Source organism: Polyodon spathula, chromosome 1, assembly GCF_017654505.1.
Source record: "Polyodon spathula isolate WHYD16114869_AA chromosome 1, ASM1765450v1, whole genome shotgun sequence".
Taxonomy (NCBI): Eukaryota; Metazoa; Chordata; class Actinopteri; order Acipenseriformes; family Polyodontidae; genus Polyodon; species Polyodon spathula.
Genome location: NC_054534.1, coordinates 39,468,689 through 39,488,180, shown reverse-complemented (window position 1 = coordinate 39,488,180; position 19,492 = coordinate 39,468,689). Strand labels below are relative to the sequence as shown.

Here is a 19,492-nt window from a genome sequence, read left to right as displayed (position 1 = left end):
AAAGATCCTTGGCTCCCTTGGAGTCAGGCAATTCTTGTGTTACAGTTGCATTTATTATATATTGGAACATTACATATATTTTAAAATATATACTTTACCAAAATATAACTGGGACAGCTGTCAGTAAAATAACAGATTTTGGATCAAATTCAATGATGTTAAACATAAATGTGGTGAACCATGTACACTGTTTACCTGATGATAGTGATGTATATAAATTACAAATCAATCCTTATCCACTCTTGCTCTGTTTATTGCGTGAATGTCCTTTTACCGCATACAACAATGCAATGTAAAGACAAAACATTGCAGAGTACAAATGTCTTTGTCTTTGCCATACTTAAGTCTCATATTCAACACCTAGGGAGAAACACCCAAATAAAAGTTTAAAAATGAGCAGATGGAAAGCGGCTGAAGGGCTCCCCTTACATTTTTCAATGTCCAGTATTTCGCTGGGGTAGATCTCCACCTCCACCTTCCCATCAGCCTCGTCTTTGCAGAGCCAGCGATGACAGGGGAACATGTACTGCTTCCCGTGGAGAGGCACCTTAATTTGAACACTGTCAAGGAACCAACCAGCACGCAAGCCTTCGTTGTTGTGTCCAATCAGGAGCCGGTTGATCTATTGAAAACAATAAAATTAGCATTTCATTTTGGGAGGCGGTACATATTAAAGTAACACATTTTTCTATAAATGGCCTAATTTAGACAGACAAGGCTAGCACATTACCTTTCCAATATCCACAGTGTCAATTGTGAAAATATCAGTATGTCCTGTTTCAAAGTAATTGTGCAGGTCATTGTCAGAGACCACCAGGAGCTGTTTGTTAGTGTCCCCCTTCTCTCCGTAGAGCTTGACAAACACCTTGGAGTCTGAGCTGGCACCTGGAATATTGCCTGTCTTCACCGCAATGTGGTAACTGATGTCTGAAACAAGCAAAAGGATTGGTAACTCTTACTGGCACTCCACTGCCTATATTATTTCTAATACCAGATCAAGGTTCTGTCTGCTCTGTGTAGATTAAAGATACCAGACTCTTTCACAGAAGTCCTGTTCAAATACATTTAATACTGTTGAATAAATCCCCACCACCATTGCTAATTCTCAAACAAATCCATTATCCCCCTATCCCTATGGGGATAGGAAAAACAAGAGGCTAGGAAAGGAAGGACTGCAGGAGGTTTTAATCTTCTTTTGAGACTTACTTCTAAGCATTGGTGCTTCTCCAGCTGGCACTAGCTCTCGAACGATCTGACCATCATCTTCATTCCTGTCAAGCCACCTGGAAAAGCAGATAGAATAGTTATATTCATGAATCAGTGGAAACCCATTTGTCTGTATGGATGTGTGTTGTTCTTGTGTTTAAAGCTATATTAACTATACACCTTTCAGGACATATCATTTTATGCTAAAGAACACTGGAATTCTGAATATGTGTAGTGAAGAACTTGCCTGTTGCAAGGGAATTCGACGGCCTGTGTTTCTGGCTGTCCTTCCTCCCTTACTACCACTTTATCCAGGAACCAGCCACAGCCACCACCTCTGCCGTTGTGCCCGATCCTCACTCGCCTCACCTGCTTCAAAGACACCGCCTCGATAAGGAACTCATCTGCCTGTGGGGTGGAGGACATCACCGGTTAGAGGTAGAGAAACATGACATCCAATTCTTTATCCACAACCTTTAAACCTGCTTGTTTCTGATCACATTCAATAATAATGGACCTTACTCTCAGGAAGTTGGTTAGTGTTTCTCTTCTAGGTCATTTTCACATCATCAGTGAATAACAAATTGAAAGTTATCACAATACGTGACAAGTTATTTGCATAATTAGCATGAACTTTCAATGAACAACCCAAGTCGGCTCAATACAAATACACTTCTCATAAAGGTAAGCGATTTTATCAAAAATTTTATCCAAAAAAAAAATTCCAAGACCACGGTGCAAGAAAACTGGTTGCCTTTTGTCCAAAAAACTTTAGGAACTGAGAAACTTAGAACAGTCTGAGATTATGAGCACTACTAGAGGGAATTAGCAATGTATTAAGATAATATGGGGTTTTGCCAACAATAGGCTTTAAACAATTATGTACCAGTATTTCAATCTTCACAAAGATAAAGAAGTCAGACCAGCCAATTTATTATAAATGACAGTAATGAACAGAATAACCCAAGTTGGTTAAAAACCTCAATGCAGAATGGTACAAAGAATCCAGTCTTCTTAAGACCATGGTAGCAGATACTGTAGATAATGTCACCATTATCAATCAGAGGCAAAAATCTACTCAAGATCAGTTGTTTTCTATTTTGTTCTGAAAAACAGTTACTTAAAAATGAGCCACCCTAAATAATTTTAGGAACTTACAAATACTCACATTTCCGCTTTCAAATTTATTGACATTATTCTTGCTGGCGTACAAGACCCGCTCTCCTGTGTCTCCCATGTCACCAATGAGACAAATAAAGACAGAGGCGTCTGTGCCGCTCCCGCTCTTGGTTCCTGTGTAGATGGTGATTCTGTACTTCACAACTAGAGAACAAGAAAGAGAATCACCAATCAGCCCCTGGCATGACTGTCATTGTTTCTTTAATCATTTACCCAAAACAAAACAGGTTAGTTTCATGATCAAGCTAGGAAAGTACAAGTTGAAAGATTGAATGCGTATTGAATAAACCTGGTAGGAAAAAAAAAGTACAAACTGCTGCTTTATCTTACTTGGCAGAGGTTTTTTAACTAGTACTCCTTCTGCTGGCAGCTCCCTGATAATCTCATTGTCATCTTCATTCATATCCAGCCATCGGCCACAGTTAAATGTGTACTTCTCCTTTGACAGTGTCTTCAACAAGGTGACCTGCATTAAAAAGTAGTTATGGTTTTGTGACAGATATCAAATGAGTCTTGGTGTTAGATCTCCCTCCTGACCTATGAGGGCGCTGGGTAAAAGGAACAGAGTACCCTGGACTAAATTCCTTGGGTTAGGTGGAAGTCGGCCATCTAGAAAAGGGGCAAAGCTATGGTACCCAAACTCAATGATTGGTATATAAGGGGTCGTAGTGTAAGTAATATGTTCCTTGGTAAATGGTCAGATTCAACCTACAAGGAGCCCATGCTGTTACTACGAAACAAGAAAGTGCGTGCTGTGTTTGTTTGTCTGTGGAAGTAAAACTGTTGTTTGTCATTTCTAGACTACTAACACGATCCGGAGCTGTCGCTATTCAACAAGCATCAAACCCAGACACCAGCACTTTCCCTTTGTTCACAGAGAACTGTATTTGCACCACAAGCACTAATATCACTCACTCTTAACTGTGTCTGTGTTGTGTGTTACGTGTTGGTGTGTAGTACTGGACTTTTGGTTGCAGGTCAAACCCAGGGATTATCGGGGAGTATCGAGTAATACACGCCGCTGTATCACTCCTTCATTATTATTTACAGTTGTTTGCCATCAGGCTCTGGACATTGTTCAATCAATAAACACCCTCGCACCTGTAAACTGTTGTCTGTCTGTTCATTCTACCCTGCTGCATTGTCTTCACCTGCACTCACTTACCTACTTGTCCACAGGTTTCCACGGAATTCTCTATTCCTAACTAACTCCTTCTGAAGGTAAGTAAAATAGTGTATACTAATGTTTGAAAAAAATATGACATTTCATATGTAAAATTTGATTAATTCTGGTTAAACATTGGCTGTGCACTTGATACCATAAAGAGCTATCAAGTGGTAAAAGATAATTAAAACATGCAAAATCCAAATGAAAATACATAAGAACACAAGAAAACAGGAGACAATTTGGCCGATCTATGTTTGTCTGGTTCCCAGTAGCTGATTGATCCCATACCTATGCCTAATCAGTCCTTACAGGATGCCAGTGACTCAGCAGCAATAGCATTGCTTATGTAACCCATTCAATACACTCACCACTCATTTGTCAAAAAAACAAAAAAACATTTACTAACCATCAGCCCTCATTTAAGCAGACTCATCTAAAGAAAAGATCAGTACTTTCAAGATTTTTAAAAAAGTCCTCTGGTTGGCACTACATTTACAATATGTAAGCACCATAGTACATAAAGACCAGCTACTGGCTACATTAAGTATAGTGTTGGTATTCTACAGCTACAGATGTATCAGACTTTTTCGAGGATGCACATCACTTTACCTTATTTAAATGCCAGCCTGCAAACGGGTTTCTTTTTTCATGCCAAATTCTAAGTTTGAAAAGAGCTCCCAAATCAGGAAGTTCAATCTGTAGGTATAAATAGAGTTACTCAATGTATTAAGATTAACTTGCAAAATAAAAACATAAATCATGAATTCTAAATTTGATAAATGTTTCTGCAGATATATGCAAAACTTGTGGCATGCTAAATAAAGTTAACTCTAAATGTCACCACAGTTGGATGAGCAGTTCTCCAAATATATGGAACAGTTTGAAGTGTGACTTTCATATATACGACTGTCTCCACTAATAAAATACAGAACTGGTACACAAGGAAATTGCTACAACTTAAGACACAACAGACTAATATTTTGCAAATAAAAATTATTGAAATTTTTGAACTGATGCAAAGGTTCCCCCATCATCACTATTTAAGAACTACCAAGAAACAAGCAAGTTTTTTTTAAATTATGAGTTGTTGAGTTTTCTTTATATATTTTTTTAGTGTTGTTTATACTCTAAACACTTTAAGTAACCAGCCATGCAAAGTACAGAACTTCAAATTAGGGCCACATGGATGTTTCTCTTAAGTCAAGTAATCTGTAATCTAAAAGTTATGTGAAGACTGGAAACATTTTACTAATAAAGTTCTCTTATACTCAAAAACAAAATGTAACAACTGTTGCAAAAAGTGATGAGAAGCAGTCATTTAATTGGGAACATCTTTCATATAAACCTGGTACTGTACATCAGAGGAGAATTTCATTATAACTCATCCTAAGCATATGTTTACTAACAAATCTGATGCCAAAAATATTCATGGTATCATCATATTAATAACCACAGCAAATTCAGTTCCAGAATCCTACCATGAACTTGTCTGTTTGACCAGTTTCAAAGTTATCTGAGTTGTTGTCTAGTCTCATTTCATCCGATTTCCCCCTCTCCCCATAAATCTGAAGGAAGACATTGGCATCGCTCCCCGCATTCTTGATGTCACTGGTCCAGATCCACAGTGACCATGGTTGTTCTGAAAAGGGTGACAAACATCTGAACATCTTAAGGGAAACAATACAGCAGTGTGATGGCATTTTCTGGTCATACAAGAAACTAAGGGTTTTAGGACCCTGGGGAACATGAATGTGGTAAGGGGAAATTGTGGTTTCAGGTTGAGGGCAGGTAGAAAGTTTGGTCGAGCAAATTAGTTAAACAGTTTCAGCTTTGGTTGTTAGCTCTGCCAATCATCTCTGCCTGTCCTCAACAAACAAATTAAGTCAGGTCTATAAAAGAGAGGAGGTGACAACCCTTGAGGGGAACTACTGGAGAATCCAACAAGTGTGTGGGGCTGTTTTGGATCAGGTTAGCCACATGCTTTAAATATTTGTTGGCTGTAAAAGGACCTAGTCTTCCCCCAAAGTGAGTGTAGGTGGAGTTAAAGGAGATCTTATAAGTTTAGATTAGTTCTCCAAGACTGAAATAGGATTTTGTTTTATTCATTGTTTTGTTTCTTAAGGGACCAGAAGCCCACTGTAAAGTTTGTTTTTCTATGGAATAAAAGTGTGCAGCCAGCTTTTGAACTCTGACTGTGACTTATTTTCCATCTGATCTACAATCTGTTTTACAAGCAGTAATATTCAAAAGGAGTCTCAGAAGCTACAGCTGATTTCTATTAGGTGTAATTTGTTTATGTCAAAAATCTTTTTAGAAAACTTGAACAGGACACTACTTGTGTTTTTAAAAGAGACCAATGAATATTTTTTATATTGTTTTAGGGAATATGAGTATTTGTTATTTGGAAGGGGCATACTTTTCTGTTTCTTCTGCCGGAGGGACACCATTTCATAGAGCTCCCTTTCAATCAGCCCATCTCCCTCGTCTTCATCCAGCCATTTATCACATGGGAAAGTCTGTTCAATGCCAGTGAATGGACAGTACACTATCACCTGTAGGGCGTCAAAACATTAGACTTACACACATTAGACTAAAAGTAAGATGATTCCAATATGTTTGGTCTTGCTTACTAGAAATCACAATGTTTTTGAACTGTGAATGTGAGCCAAGGCATTGCTACACCAGGTAATGCAGGTGATAAACCAAGCATCTGTTGGGGAATGAATTATAACTGGTATTAGAAACTTTGCAGGTATTATGCTTTCTTTGAACTAAAGTTTAAATATGCTCATATGTATGGTGTCTGCATTTCTTTTGGCTTACTTGTTTTTCAAAGATATGTTTAATTACATACTGTATCAGTGGAATATTTAGATTTTTTGTTGTAAGTAAAATCTGGGATTCTTTAATTGCTGTAACTGTGCGATTTTATACAGTGTTGTGTCACAGCATCTATACACAGAAACAAAAGTTGGCTTGAACTGACACAGTGATTTACAAATGTGCAAGTTACACAAATGAGACAGACAAGGCTACTGATACAACTCTATTACTCGATGTGTGTGGCACAACCTTACCGCTGAGCCTCTTACCTTTTCACAGAACCATCCCGAGCTGACCCCGTTGTTGTCATGCCCGATGGTGACTCTGCTAAGGGGGCTGAGCAGAGCAGCAATCTCCACATTGAAGATGTCTGTCAGCCCCCGCTCAAACTGTCCCCCCTCCAGGAAGATCTTCCCACTGTTCTTGATGCCCTTGGAGCCGTGCATGATAATATGAACCTTGGAGTTGGTGCCAGCACCTCTGACTTTGCCAGTCACCACAGAGACGTTGTAAACAATACCTAAAGGGTCCGGTTACAAAACAGTCAGATTCATTTCTGAGACGAGGCATGCAGATCAAACGGCTTTTGACTGTTTTTTTGGTCTACTGTGAATGGGTCCTTTAATCTGAGAAGATATACAACAATTCATGTGAAACAAGCCCATTTTCCACAAACCTTTATTGTCAGAAATGTTATTTTTTTATATCTACAATATCTACAAATGTAACCTGTGATCATATTTTGATATGAGGATCAATATGAGGAAACGTTTGGTTTTGTGGGTACCTCTATCTAGAATTAAACAAATCATTATAGTAAAGTCATTAAGAAAATAAAAGGTTTCCTTGACGTCTTTGTTTAGAAGTAACATGCGTTTAAGCACATTGCACGTGTTTACTTCTATGTATTACTGCAGGCATATGGAAGTGTAATCAATTTAAATGTACAGGCTTTATTGTTCAAAGTGTATCATTGTAAATGCAATGGTGTTAATAGGTTTACCAGACATCCTGGGTAGACTGTGATTGTCCCAGTTTTAAGTCTTACTTTTTTGTTAAATTGTTAAATAGTCCCGGTTTTGTATTCACTTTTTTTTTTTTTTAAGTACAAAACAGTATCAATGTGCCCAGCAAGTTAACAGCTGAGTCATTTATTAGGTTGTGTTAGCGCCACTGAAAATAAAATAAACAATTGTATGCATTATAGGCAGGGGTCAGACATTTAAAAAAAAAAAAAAAAAAAAAAAAGTCCACAAACAAACAAAATGGAAGTTATATACAATTATGTGCACAGGTGTGTTAGACGCCTTCACTGCCATGGACACTGATAACTCTGGATACAGTGTCAGTGAATTGAAGAAAACAAATTCACAGTTTTTCACTCTGAAAATCTGGTAGCCCTAGATTGAATATGTTTATAAGCACTCGCTTCAGGTCCAAAAGCACTTCACTTTTAAACAAAGCACTGTATTCACCCCTAGAAGGATATCTTTTGATTTATGACAACCATGATGTGTTGTTAGTATTTATATAACTTGAGTTCTGTGGGTAGAACGTACGCAACTGAAAGTCGCAGATGTTTCTTTTGAGCTATCAACCAAATTAGTTTTGCTTTTGTGAAAAACCAAATTAAGTATTTTTCATTGGTAAGAAAATATAATGAAGTTATTGTTTACATTTACATATATAAAAAGTTGTCAAACTGATGTGTAAATCTGTACAATAACCTGCTTCTTTTAATGTCCAATATGGAAGTTTTCAATGTCTTCGCTCCATTTCTAATGGCAAAATAACATCTTACTTGGCACGGAACGCCCTCCTTGAAGGAGAAACACAAGTGACACAAATGTCTTCTTGTTGATTTAAACACTTCCACCTCTCTGTGTTTTGGGGAGTGGAAATGTCTTCACGCAAGGGGTCGTCGATATGACATCATTGGGTATGCACTGCAGTCAAGACTATGTGTGCGCATATGGGGCCACAGCCAGCCTAGCTCTGTGCTTAAGTCTAAACAGATGGCTCAAATTATAAGAATCTTTTAATTTGAACGAATCTAAGCCAGTTCATGTCCGAGTGATAATTGTGAACAGAGCGAGTTCAATGAAATTTAGCTCTTATATTCAGGGTTTTCCTCTAAAGTGCACTCTTGAGGGGCCTCCCATCCGGCACACCCGGTAAAGGCGCTCTGCGTGGGGTGCATGATGCATGGTTCCAGGCTACTCCACTGCTGACTGTGGAATTATTGTTTTGTAATAAGTTTTCATATTGCAGTGTCATCAGTGAATACAACCAGAAGCAAATGTAATTATAAACAGGGAATAATTCCAGAGGTTTCTGAACTGCTCTACCTGTGGCCTGGCTGCCTCCCACCAGGATGTCCCGTTGGATTTTGCCATCATCTTCATCCATTGCAAACCAACGGTTCACAGGGAACTCATACACAGCTTTATTGCCCATATCATCAACTATCACCTGGGAAGAAACAAGCAGACATATTAAGTACATTCAGTTTCTTAGGTAGGATCACAATCTTGTAACATGGTTTCTCAGTCTACAGTAGTCCTTTATTTTGCACAGATAAAAGACATAAGTTGAACATTTAAATGTTGCAGTGGTCTCTTTATGGTCTCTATTATCAGAAGAAGAATTTTAAATGAAGTTAGCAGTTTTTTTTTTTTTTAAATGGTTAAAAGTTTATATTATTTTTTCAATGCATAGTTTCATTTAAAAAATCAGTCCTTATAATAGTTTTTAAAACTTCCACTTCCTTGTCCACTGTCATTATACATATCTCATTTCATCTACTGTATGAATTCTACAAATTTTTCATCTATGATTTCCTTTTTGAAACCTGTAATGAATAATACATTATCCAGGTTATTTCCCAGGCACCATCTTTCTGGCATGCTGGAAATGTCATTAGTTTAAAACTAGCACCTGTAAACACATGCAAGTTAACTCATGCAGTGTAACATCTGGTGATGGACTTGGCCCTGACCGAGGAACATCTTTAGGGCTCATAGCAACCTGCTGTTTAACTGACAAATTATTTCAGGCTAAATCCACAAAACATGCTATGTAACAATAGACTGTCACGGGTTAACAGGCACTGTCAGTAATGGAATGCCCTTGGCTGTATTCTTGTAATATGCTTGTGAAGTCCCCTCTGTAGATATTTAAGGCACAAAGCCAAATATGCAAATAGACCACGATCGATTCAGAAAGGGAGCTGCCAAGTCAATCCTCTGCAGCTGCTGTCTCTGATTACGGATGTCTGAACTGAATGCATTAAACCAAGGACTGCTTGTCCTTTTTAGCAGCCTATATTTTACCTGATTGCTTCTTTTTCAATAAAATCTCTGCCACAGGGAAAATCAGCAAATATTTTTGTGATGTGAGGTGGGGGGGGGGGGGGGGGGGGGGGGGGGGAATTTATTTAAAAAACTGAAATAATCCAAGTATAACCAGCAGGATACAGAAGTTTTATAACGCATACAGTTTCAAAGTTAAAAAACCTGCTGCAGGAATGACCTTTTCATGAACTGTAAGATTATGCACTGCGCTTATATATTGAAGGGTAATGCTATTTGAAATGGTTTAGGAGACAGCTGAATGTGCAGTGCAGGGGCTGGCCACAGAGCTGCTTTACAGGGGATGCTCAATATACCTGTTGTTATATTGAATTTGGTGAGGTTATTAGGAGGTTAATAAATTATCCCTTGAGAAAAAAAAGCAACAGGATTTATACACACTTAAATTACAGAAATATTCAAACCCATCGCTTTTAAGATCTATTAAACAGAAACATGTGCCTTTCTCCAGGCACTCCCTTTCAGCTTACTAATCCTCACTGTGTTGGATATTAATACTTAAAGAAGCTGCTTTTCCAGGTAACAAGATCTGTCTGCTATCTGCCATAAACTCTGATCAGATGCCACCATCCATGGGTAAGTTTTAAGCATTTCAGTAAGCTGTTACATATCAAATGTACAGTATAGACTAATGACCAATCTGGATGTTAACCACAAAGATTGGTGATTTGGCCAACTAGCTAGAGAGGATCAGGATCGTTCAATAAATATATACTGTGAATAACAGTCAGTGTAATTCATGTGTAACCGTTACTGTTACTGCAACGTCTATGGGGAGTAAAAGCTTGTACCTTGTCGAGAAACCAGCCAGCGGAGGAGCCCTTGTTGTTGTGGCCAATGGTGATCTTCCTCAACCGTCCCAAATTGGGAGCCTCAATAGTAAACTTGTCCTCAGACCCCCGTTCAAAGTTGTTTTTGTCATTGTCGAGCCTTCTTTCACCTTGTTTCAAGTGTATTTAAAACAAACGATTAAACAAAAACTTTTGTTTAAAAGTCTGCATCTCTGATCTGTTTTAGTTAAGGCATGTTCACAATACATAGGTTTACTGATTTACTTTGTATGTTTACAGAAGAAACATTTAGTAGATATGATATTAAATAGGTTGAATATTCCAGGTGCATGCAATGCACCTTTATCATTATTTTAGCATGTGAACAGGCTGTCAATCGGCAGCTTTGTGGCAATGCTAAAGGGCCATAGGCGATGTTTTTCAGGCACTAATGAATAAAGAAGACCCAGATATTCAAGTTAAAATAGTCCAACACATTGCAACTGATTTATTATAAGATCAGCTGAACAACTCAAATTCAAAATCCTTGCAAAGAAATAGTGATACAGTCTGTAGGAAATAGTGGTATGAAGTTTACCCTTTAAAAAAAAAAATCTGATTTTTTTAACTGCTTTGTCTTGACCACTGTAAGTTCTTCCCAACACAGACAGTGCCTGACTTTTTATTTAGGGTAAATGGCAATGTTCTGATCACTGTCCTTTAACAATCTCATTCTATTGTGTGACACAGAATGTATAAGACAAAGGAACGTCTTTTGATAGATAATTTGATGTCACATGACAGAGTGAGGTCAAAATGGGTGCATTACAAATAACGCTTATCAACACATCATATTTACTGTACAATTTAAAAAACTGAAACAATGAAAGAAGCATGTATCTTTTACAAGCACTTTGTTTAGCATGCTGGAGGATGTAGTGGTGAAGCGTTATCGTCTCACTCTGCAGGTTATCCTAGGCCTCATAGCTGAACTGAGTGATGAGCTAGACCCCAGCGTCAATCTAGGGACCGCTATCCCTGCACATGTGAAAGTGCTGTGTTCTCTGCACTACTTAGCCTCTGGTTTCTTTCAGACCACAGCTGGAATGTCTGGAGGGATAGCCCAATCCACCTTTTCCAGAGTTCTATGCAAATTGAAAAGGGCAGGTCAATACATATAATTTCCTAAGGACACTAGCATAACTGATGTTGGCTTTTTCAAACAATTCCGTTTCATGCTGGGTGATCTCAGCCGTAAGGACTCTCAGCTCCTTCTTTTTTTTCTTTTCTGTGTGCGAAAAGGACTTTTCTGCCCTTGCTCTGATAATTTTTTTTTGGTATGTATTTTCGTGCTCCACAGATCTCATACAGCGCCTGCTGCTCTCTGTACTCCTAACTCTGTCACCTCTGTGCTACAAGTGCGGCCACTAAATAGACTGATGCACTCACTGAGACCCTCTTTATCATAGTTGCGGATCATTATTTGTGAGTGTTGAGTAATTACCGTTGCTCATAAGCTTACATAGAGTGCAGTGCAAAATAATTGCCTGTACTTACATCTACCTCAAGAAACATAATACAACTTACCCGTATCTCCATTTTCGCCAAATATATTTAGGAAAACATCTGCATCTGTACCACTGCCCTTAATGTCTGCAGTGAATACACTAACAATATACTTGTTGACTGTAAGAAAAAAAAATAAAAATACAAGAAACATTAAAACTAAAAGGGTGCTTGAAAAACTACCAAGTAATTTCATTAAAAGTTCATTATACTGCATTGAGATGAGAAACAGTCAAATCTTTACTGGCAAATAGGACAAATGTACAGTAAATAAATGTTGAATAATATAACATGAATGACAATAAAGTGCACATATTGCTCTGTGTGTATCTAATGAGAGCTAACGAGTTCATTAAAATGAAACATAATCCACATTTCTAACACTAATCAGAAATAACGGAAATTGGTGTTTAAAGACACAATAGATACAATACAGTATTATCTGCAGGAAAAAACAAATGCAGACTATTCATTTTGTAAATGAGGAGAAATGTCTAAAATTGTTCAACATGGTCTCACACTCAGATACCCTGTGTTTCTCAACTGTACTGCAGGCTCCTTTCTTTTGTCTAAGTTTAGTTTATCTAACAATGAAGGAAAAGAATCAATAATTTTCAGAGATGCTAAAGAGAAAATGTATGAATAATAATAGGACAGTCTGAGAATTTGTAACAGGGGATCTGTGAATTCTGAACTTGTTCACAATCACAAACGGACAAATGGCCAGACTTCTTATAGTTATATACATCATATAAGTTTTCAGGTACAGTGTACTTTAGAATTCTTATATTCAGGGGTAGATGTACTAAGATGAGCCAGTAGCAGCCCAAACATTGCGCAACTTGCATTTTCCTTGCAAGAATACACAAAGTATGCATTTTGTCGTATGTACTTGGAGAAAATATGTTAATAAAGAGATTTGCAATATACTAGCTTCAATATTTGTTGCGTCCTCTTAGCGAGATCTTTAGCACTGTGACAGTCATGAGACATTTTTTTGAATAAATAATAAAAAGCAGTTTAACCCCATCAAAGTTTATAGTGAGGCCCCCACCTTCACCCCAAATAAAAATGTGTTTCTATCAAAAAAAAATTCAGAATTATACAGTAGCAGTAGGTGTCGGGTTTAAAAAAAATAACATTTCACACACGTACATTTATAGTGCTATTTTAAACGCTGAAATAACACTATGGTGTTTTGGGTAGGCTACACATTACATTACGTAAAAATATAAATCTGTAAAGTAGGCCTATACAGTATACAGCACAGTAGTAAAATCAAATGAATACCTAGCGTACTGTCTTTTTAATTTAGCCTGTAGGCTGCAGGTAACACAAAATATGTCATGCTGCTGCACTGTATACATTGGTGTACAATGCAGATAAAAGATTATTTTAAATTTAAACTAAATTAGTTTAGGTTTTTTTATTATTATTATTTTTAACTTGGCCTACTTAGTAGCCTAGACAATTAACACAACATAGATCATGGTGCCACATTGACAAGTTATGATACTTACAAAAGGACAGTCAATTATCGTTAATATGAATTTCAAGGGACCAGTAACACATTTTCCATTATACCACTAATTAATATTATCATGAGTAGCCTAGAAGCCAAATGAATACTGTCTGTTTTTATTTAAGTTAGTCAGTGGTGCAGTGCTAAATTGAGCACAATCACAAACCACCTGCACATCAATAGAATATGTGTGTTTCCTATTCCTATACAGATGTTCAGAATGGAGGGAAAATTAGTTTTCAATGCTTGTAAGTACACCCTGCTTTCAGGGAAAAATATGTATTTGGCTGTTCACCTCAAAAATGCATTGAGCACAACTGCCAACACACGAGAAAAAGTGGACTGGGAAATGCCAGCAACAATTGTGACTGTTTAAAACATGCTTTTGAAAGTTCTTAACAAATCGATGCAGTTGTAAGTGTCGCAATTGCCGGCAGCTTTAGCACATCTCATTATAATATTTGAGAACCCTGATTTGTTCTATCTCCACCTCCTTTTTGCGAATTCATGCAGGAATACCCATAATTACATAATCATCTAAGGTTGAACTGCAAAGAAAAACTGCTCTCCCAAAGCATTCCGTAAAAAGTCGCTAACAGCATTGAGCTTGTTTAGTACATTTCACCCTAGACTTCTAACTTGTTTGCAACTGGTTTGCGACTATTGCGATAGCCGCAACACTTCAGTACATCTACCCCTGAGTGTTTTGAATTTATAGTTGACCAACATTTAAATGACATAGACTAACTCACAAACATGTATACTTATTGGGCAGACTTAACTCAAATGGTTGTAGAAAGCACTGTAAATGTTTTTTTGTTTTTTTTTATTATTATTTTAACAGAATAGAAATTGACTAACCGAGAAATAGTACCACAAATAATTTATGTTCTTTGAGTGTATGGTCTTTGGCTTTTCTTGAAAATAAATTAAACTACTATCATATCAAACAATATCATCAAGGTGCTCTGAACTTTGAAACCTGGATTTTATTCATAATTTAATAAGCCTTTTAAAATATTTTTGTAGACAATAACATCAGGAAGACTTATATATAGAGCGCCGGGTGAACATAAGGCAAGAGATTATGTCCTCTGGTGTGACCCAACCTTGTGGCTCTGTGTTAATCTGCCCCTTTAGGATCACTGACCTAATTATATCAGAGTACATGCTCCTCTACCTGTTATTGAAACTCAATTCCATGGATTTACCTTAAGTAAGGTTTCACTGACAGCCTTTCTTCATTAGACCTTTGCTCTACATGGGGTTGCAGAATTAAATTCTGTGTGAAAGCAGCTTGGCATTGCTGCTTGTTAAGTAAACACCTTATTATCAATGTACCAACTACATAAAGACTTAGGGGTAGATGTACTAAGATGGGCCAGTCGCAGTGCAAAAACACCACAGTTTGCGAAGTGCACATTTTTTCATGTGTACTAAGAAAAAATGTTCATGAAGAGAGTCACAATATACTAATTTAAATATTATTTGCATCATCTTAGCGAGAGCTGATCGTCATTTTCTTCAAATAAAATAGCCGCAGTTGAGTTGTGGTTTGCCGCAACAGTGGAATAATGTCAATACATGCAAGGGTGCAAGAATCAAAATAACACTGTTTTTGTTAAATGTAAACAACATATGTAAAACGCATTCTGTTCCATCTTCATTTTACCTATTTTAATACTGTTATGCATATCAAAAATGAAACGCAGTTTAATCACATCAGATTATATAGTGGGACCCTAACCTTCAATCCCAAAAAGCTTCTCATAATCATGCAGTGGCTCCTCGCTAAATCTGACATGTTTGTCTGACATAAGGAGGTGTCAGGTTTAAAAACAATACAATAAAATCGCACACACATACATTTACAGTTCTCAATGTATTTTAAATATAAATCATTGTGCTGAAATAACACTAATGTGTTTTGGGTAGGCTACACATTACATTTTGTAAAAATATAAATCTATACAGTAAGCCTATACAGTATACAGTACAGTAGTAAAATCAAATGAATACCTAGCGCTCTTTTTCTGTACTTTAAACTACCGGTAACACAATATAAATCACGCTGCTGCATCGTACACATTGGTGTACCATGTGAATAAAAGATTATTTTAAATTGAAACTAAATTATTTTAGAGTTTTTATTTTTTTAATTTATTTAATTATTATTATTTTTAACTTGGCCTACTTAGTAGGATAGACAATTAACACACAATAGATCACAGTCCTATCCAGATGCTCAGAATGAGCTGGAGGGGTTAGTGGCACATGAGTGCAGCCTATTACCCCCAACACGCTGGGAAAACCAGAAATGTCATAGAACATTTTTTTCAAGGCTTGAAAGTACACCCTGACTTTAGTGAAAATTGGGTGTTCATCTCAAAAATGCATTGAGGACAACAATGTTTTCTGCATAAAAAAAATGTAAGTCAAAAAAACATTTTTAAATTATAGCGTTAGCTTTATGCTAATTACTATAACACTTGCTAATCATCTCAGGGTGTTTAAGGATTTCTAAATATAAAAATGTATGTTAATTTTGTTTATGAAATAACACTTTTTTATGTTTAAATGCATGTAGAGAGGAGATTGTAAACAGCCACTGTTGGGTTTCAACCACAGGAGTACCCTACAAGGAATCAACATTATAACAAAGCCTACGATCTTTCCAGCATCTTGTCTCCATGCCTGCCCTATAAAATAAATAAATGTGGTGTGTGATCACCACAAACACTAATATTGATAATGGCACCTGGTATTAATTATGCTTAATGGAAATGAGTATCTACGTAATTAATATACACATATGTGTGTTCATAATTGTGTGAAGCAGTCTGCATTTGTAACATCATCCAGTATAATTGCAGCTCAATCTTTAATTATCCTATGATAAAGTGGGTGCTCTCCAAATTACATTATAACCAACAGTGTTGTTTTAATACTGGCACAGGCAGTTTGCACAGTGAGTTTACAGTGAGCTATGTTTTTAAAGAGGGAACACTGACAGGGAATGAGGTTAATAGCAGGGCACTGTTTATGAACTTACGTTTTGGTACATCCATAGGGTTGAGGCTGCCCAACAGGTCTCTCACGTAGAGTCCATCCCCCTCCTCTCTGCTGAGCCAGTTGTTACAAGGGAAATAATAACGGAGGTGGGGTCTATTCATGTCCGTGACCACCACCCTGTCAAGGAACCAGCTCGCATTCATCCCAGTGTTATCATGCTCGATCCTGCCACAGACAGCACATGCTGTTATGGTATGCTGTTGGTATATGAATGCTGCTCTGACCCTTATAAAAGTTCACCACAATAAAAGCATAGAAAAGTGTAATAAAGGGTAGTGAAAGCATGGTAAAACATAGGTAAGAATGGTGAGGTATGGTACATTATATTATTAAACATGCCAACCCAGGGTACATGCATAGTATAACAATGAGAAAAGCACAGTAAAACTGCAAAAATAATGTGCAAAAATGCAGTGGTAAAGGTGTATTAGGATTAAGTGCTGTAAGTTCTCTGTTTGAATCCAAGTGTGTGTTCACCATATTATAAAATTAACAAAAACACACTAGGATTTCATTTTTATTATGTCATAGCTATTCTTTTAACAGGTTTAACAGTACCTTATTTTTGTTATTTGCCCAACATTGTTTGTTTTGATCCTGAACACATCTGTTTTGTTCTTTTCAAAAGCTGTTCTGCTCCTGCAATGCATTTCAAGAAAACATATATTTAAAAAAATGACAAATCTAAGTTAATAACCAAACTCAACTAAGCTGAATGGTGCTGAGGCTATAATTATCTTCAAATAAATAAATAAAGGAAACTTGAGGGGGGTTGCAAATGTCAACAGAAAACTACACCAACCTCAAAGGTGACACAACTATTCTATAACGATGGCTACAGAGATCTACTATTAATCTCAATAGGGGATTCCCAATGTCTATTGAGAATTAGATACCTTGGTACAACAATGAGAGATGAGCCTGCCATTGTCGCTGACCCAATTATCTCACTGTGTCTTGTAAACACAGGGACATGCAATACTGAATTCCAGCTTTCATTACCAGTGCCATCTTGGGAAGCCCTACATGCTAAGAGCTAACTGCTCCAGCTAGAGTTAATTTTCTTGATAACAATTCAATAATCAGACAGTAAAATAATCATACAGTAAAATACCAAAAGAAATGTCTTAGAAACTCACATGCAAACTTTGGAAATAATGCAATTGTGACACAAGCGGAATAACAATTTGTGTCAAATTCCATTTCAATTCCAAAATGTTGCATTCGCTTTAATCACCAGCCATTGAATGCACTGAAAAACCAACACAGAGTAAGCCTTACCTGCAACTGCACCCCACTGTTCATGTAATGCGATTAATATATGAAAGCTATCTGGGTAAGACAAAACTCTTCCAGTAATGAATTGTGCTTTATTGTGATGGCCGTTGCTTTTAGCTTAAATTAATAATGACTGTATTAAAACCAACGGTCAACAGATAAGCCTCATGTCTCATATGACCCCAAAAAACATGATAAACAAATGGTACCACCATATCTCTGGTAGTTAAAAGGCAGTTCACAGACCAAATGTGGCCCACAGCTGACGCACATTTATTATATATTGACAAAAATAATAATACACAAATAGGTAGCTTTCAAACTGAATTATTACTGGTAATCTGTCTAAATAAATACCACTGCACAAAAGACATATCAGGATATTATCTGCACTGTATTTACATATTGTTTACAGTATACTGTACAGGTAAGACATCCTGTAGCCAATATACACTACACATGGTATGCACTCAGTAAAGATACAGTCTCCCAAATTGTAAGTCAACCCATTTCTTATCCATTATCACTGTGTCAAGGGAGACATTTCAATATACATTAACAGTCTCACATGGAAGAAGCATAAAAAAAACTATATAAGAATTATTATTATAATTGGAATACAGAAGAGTTTTGTCTACTGTAATAGTATACTTACCGTAGTTGTGTTCACAGTAAAAAGCACCAATCAGCTCACCACTTGAAAAAAAATACATGGAATTTTATCCTATTTATCATGGTAGGGGACTTGATCCTTAGCATATATTTGTGAACAACCAGGGCAGTTTATGGAAAGCCTTTATTATCACAAGTTTGCATCTGTAATATAAATGTGTTCAACTGCATTTTCCAACACCATATTTGCTGTAGGGCATATGTGGCAATTGATTGGAATCCACCTTTAAACTGGTGCAGTGAGAATTCAAATTGAAATAGCACTACGGTGATACTCCCCCCTGCTCTCAAATCTTTTCACTCATGATTTATTTATAGACAGCTTTAACATCTGCTTTGATTCATTTAATAAAATGGGATACCCATGCAATTTGAATAGACTTTTAATGAAGAAAACAACATGGATATCAAACTTTATTTAACTTATCAAAGCACACTCTCGAACCAAAACTGCCTGTAAATAAAGTTGAAGCCGCTTTGGTAAAGGCTCATCAACATGGAAGCTTTTATTTTTTCTACAGACATGATAAACTGGTATAAAAATTCATGTATTTTAAAACAACCTCTTGTCAATGGCATATGTTACACAGATGAATACACATGCCATTTCATCCTTTTGCCCTGGTTTGCATCAACGATAACTTGTGACAAACATGACAAGAAGGTATAAAATGCCATGCATGATACAGAATGCTAGTCTGGTCGTTTTCAAGACACTCCGGTATCTGGAAACAGCATGGTATTGTAGCCTGTTTTTCATGTTTTTAAAAGGAAAAAAAACAGGTCTAAAATGTCATGCTCTTTCACATTCCTGACAGGCAACATACAGTATGAGTTCATTATTGTAAAATGCACACATGATATT

At 36.8% G+C, this 19,492-nt stretch overlaps 1 protein-coding gene across 1 annotated transcript in view; it reads right to left on the bottom strand.

Moving 5' to 3' along the window:
- Positions 1-19,492, bottom strand: part of LOC121319649 (lipoxygenase homology domain-containing protein 1-like) — a 102,764-nt gene that overhangs the window by 47,879 nt on the left and 35,393 nt on the right. The window contains exons 6-20 of the mRNA XM_041257326.1: positions 17,236-17,316; positions 16,658-16,842; positions 12,105-12,203; positions 10,539-10,687; positions 8,725-8,848; positions 6,646-6,896; positions 5,970-6,105; positions 5,032-5,192; positions 4,163-4,249; positions 2,716-2,851; positions 2,375-2,529; positions 1,454-1,614; positions 1,207-1,283; positions 731-927; positions 430-622 (exon numbers count right to left, since the gene is read on the bottom strand). Coding sequence (XP_041113260.1) covers positions 430-622; positions 731-927; positions 1,207-1,283; positions 1,454-1,614; positions 2,375-2,529; positions 2,716-2,851; positions 4,163-4,249; positions 5,032-5,192; positions 5,970-6,105; positions 6,646-6,896; positions 8,725-8,848; positions 10,539-10,687; positions 12,105-12,203; positions 16,658-16,842; positions 17,236-17,316 — 2,192 coding nt within the window. The remainder of the gene's footprint in view (positions 1-429; positions 623-730; positions 928-1,206; positions 1,284-1,453; positions 1,615-2,374; positions 2,530-2,715; positions 2,852-4,162; positions 4,250-5,031; positions 5,193-5,969; positions 6,106-6,645; positions 6,897-8,724; positions 8,849-10,538; positions 10,688-12,104; positions 12,204-16,657; positions 16,843-17,235; positions 17,317-19,492) is intronic.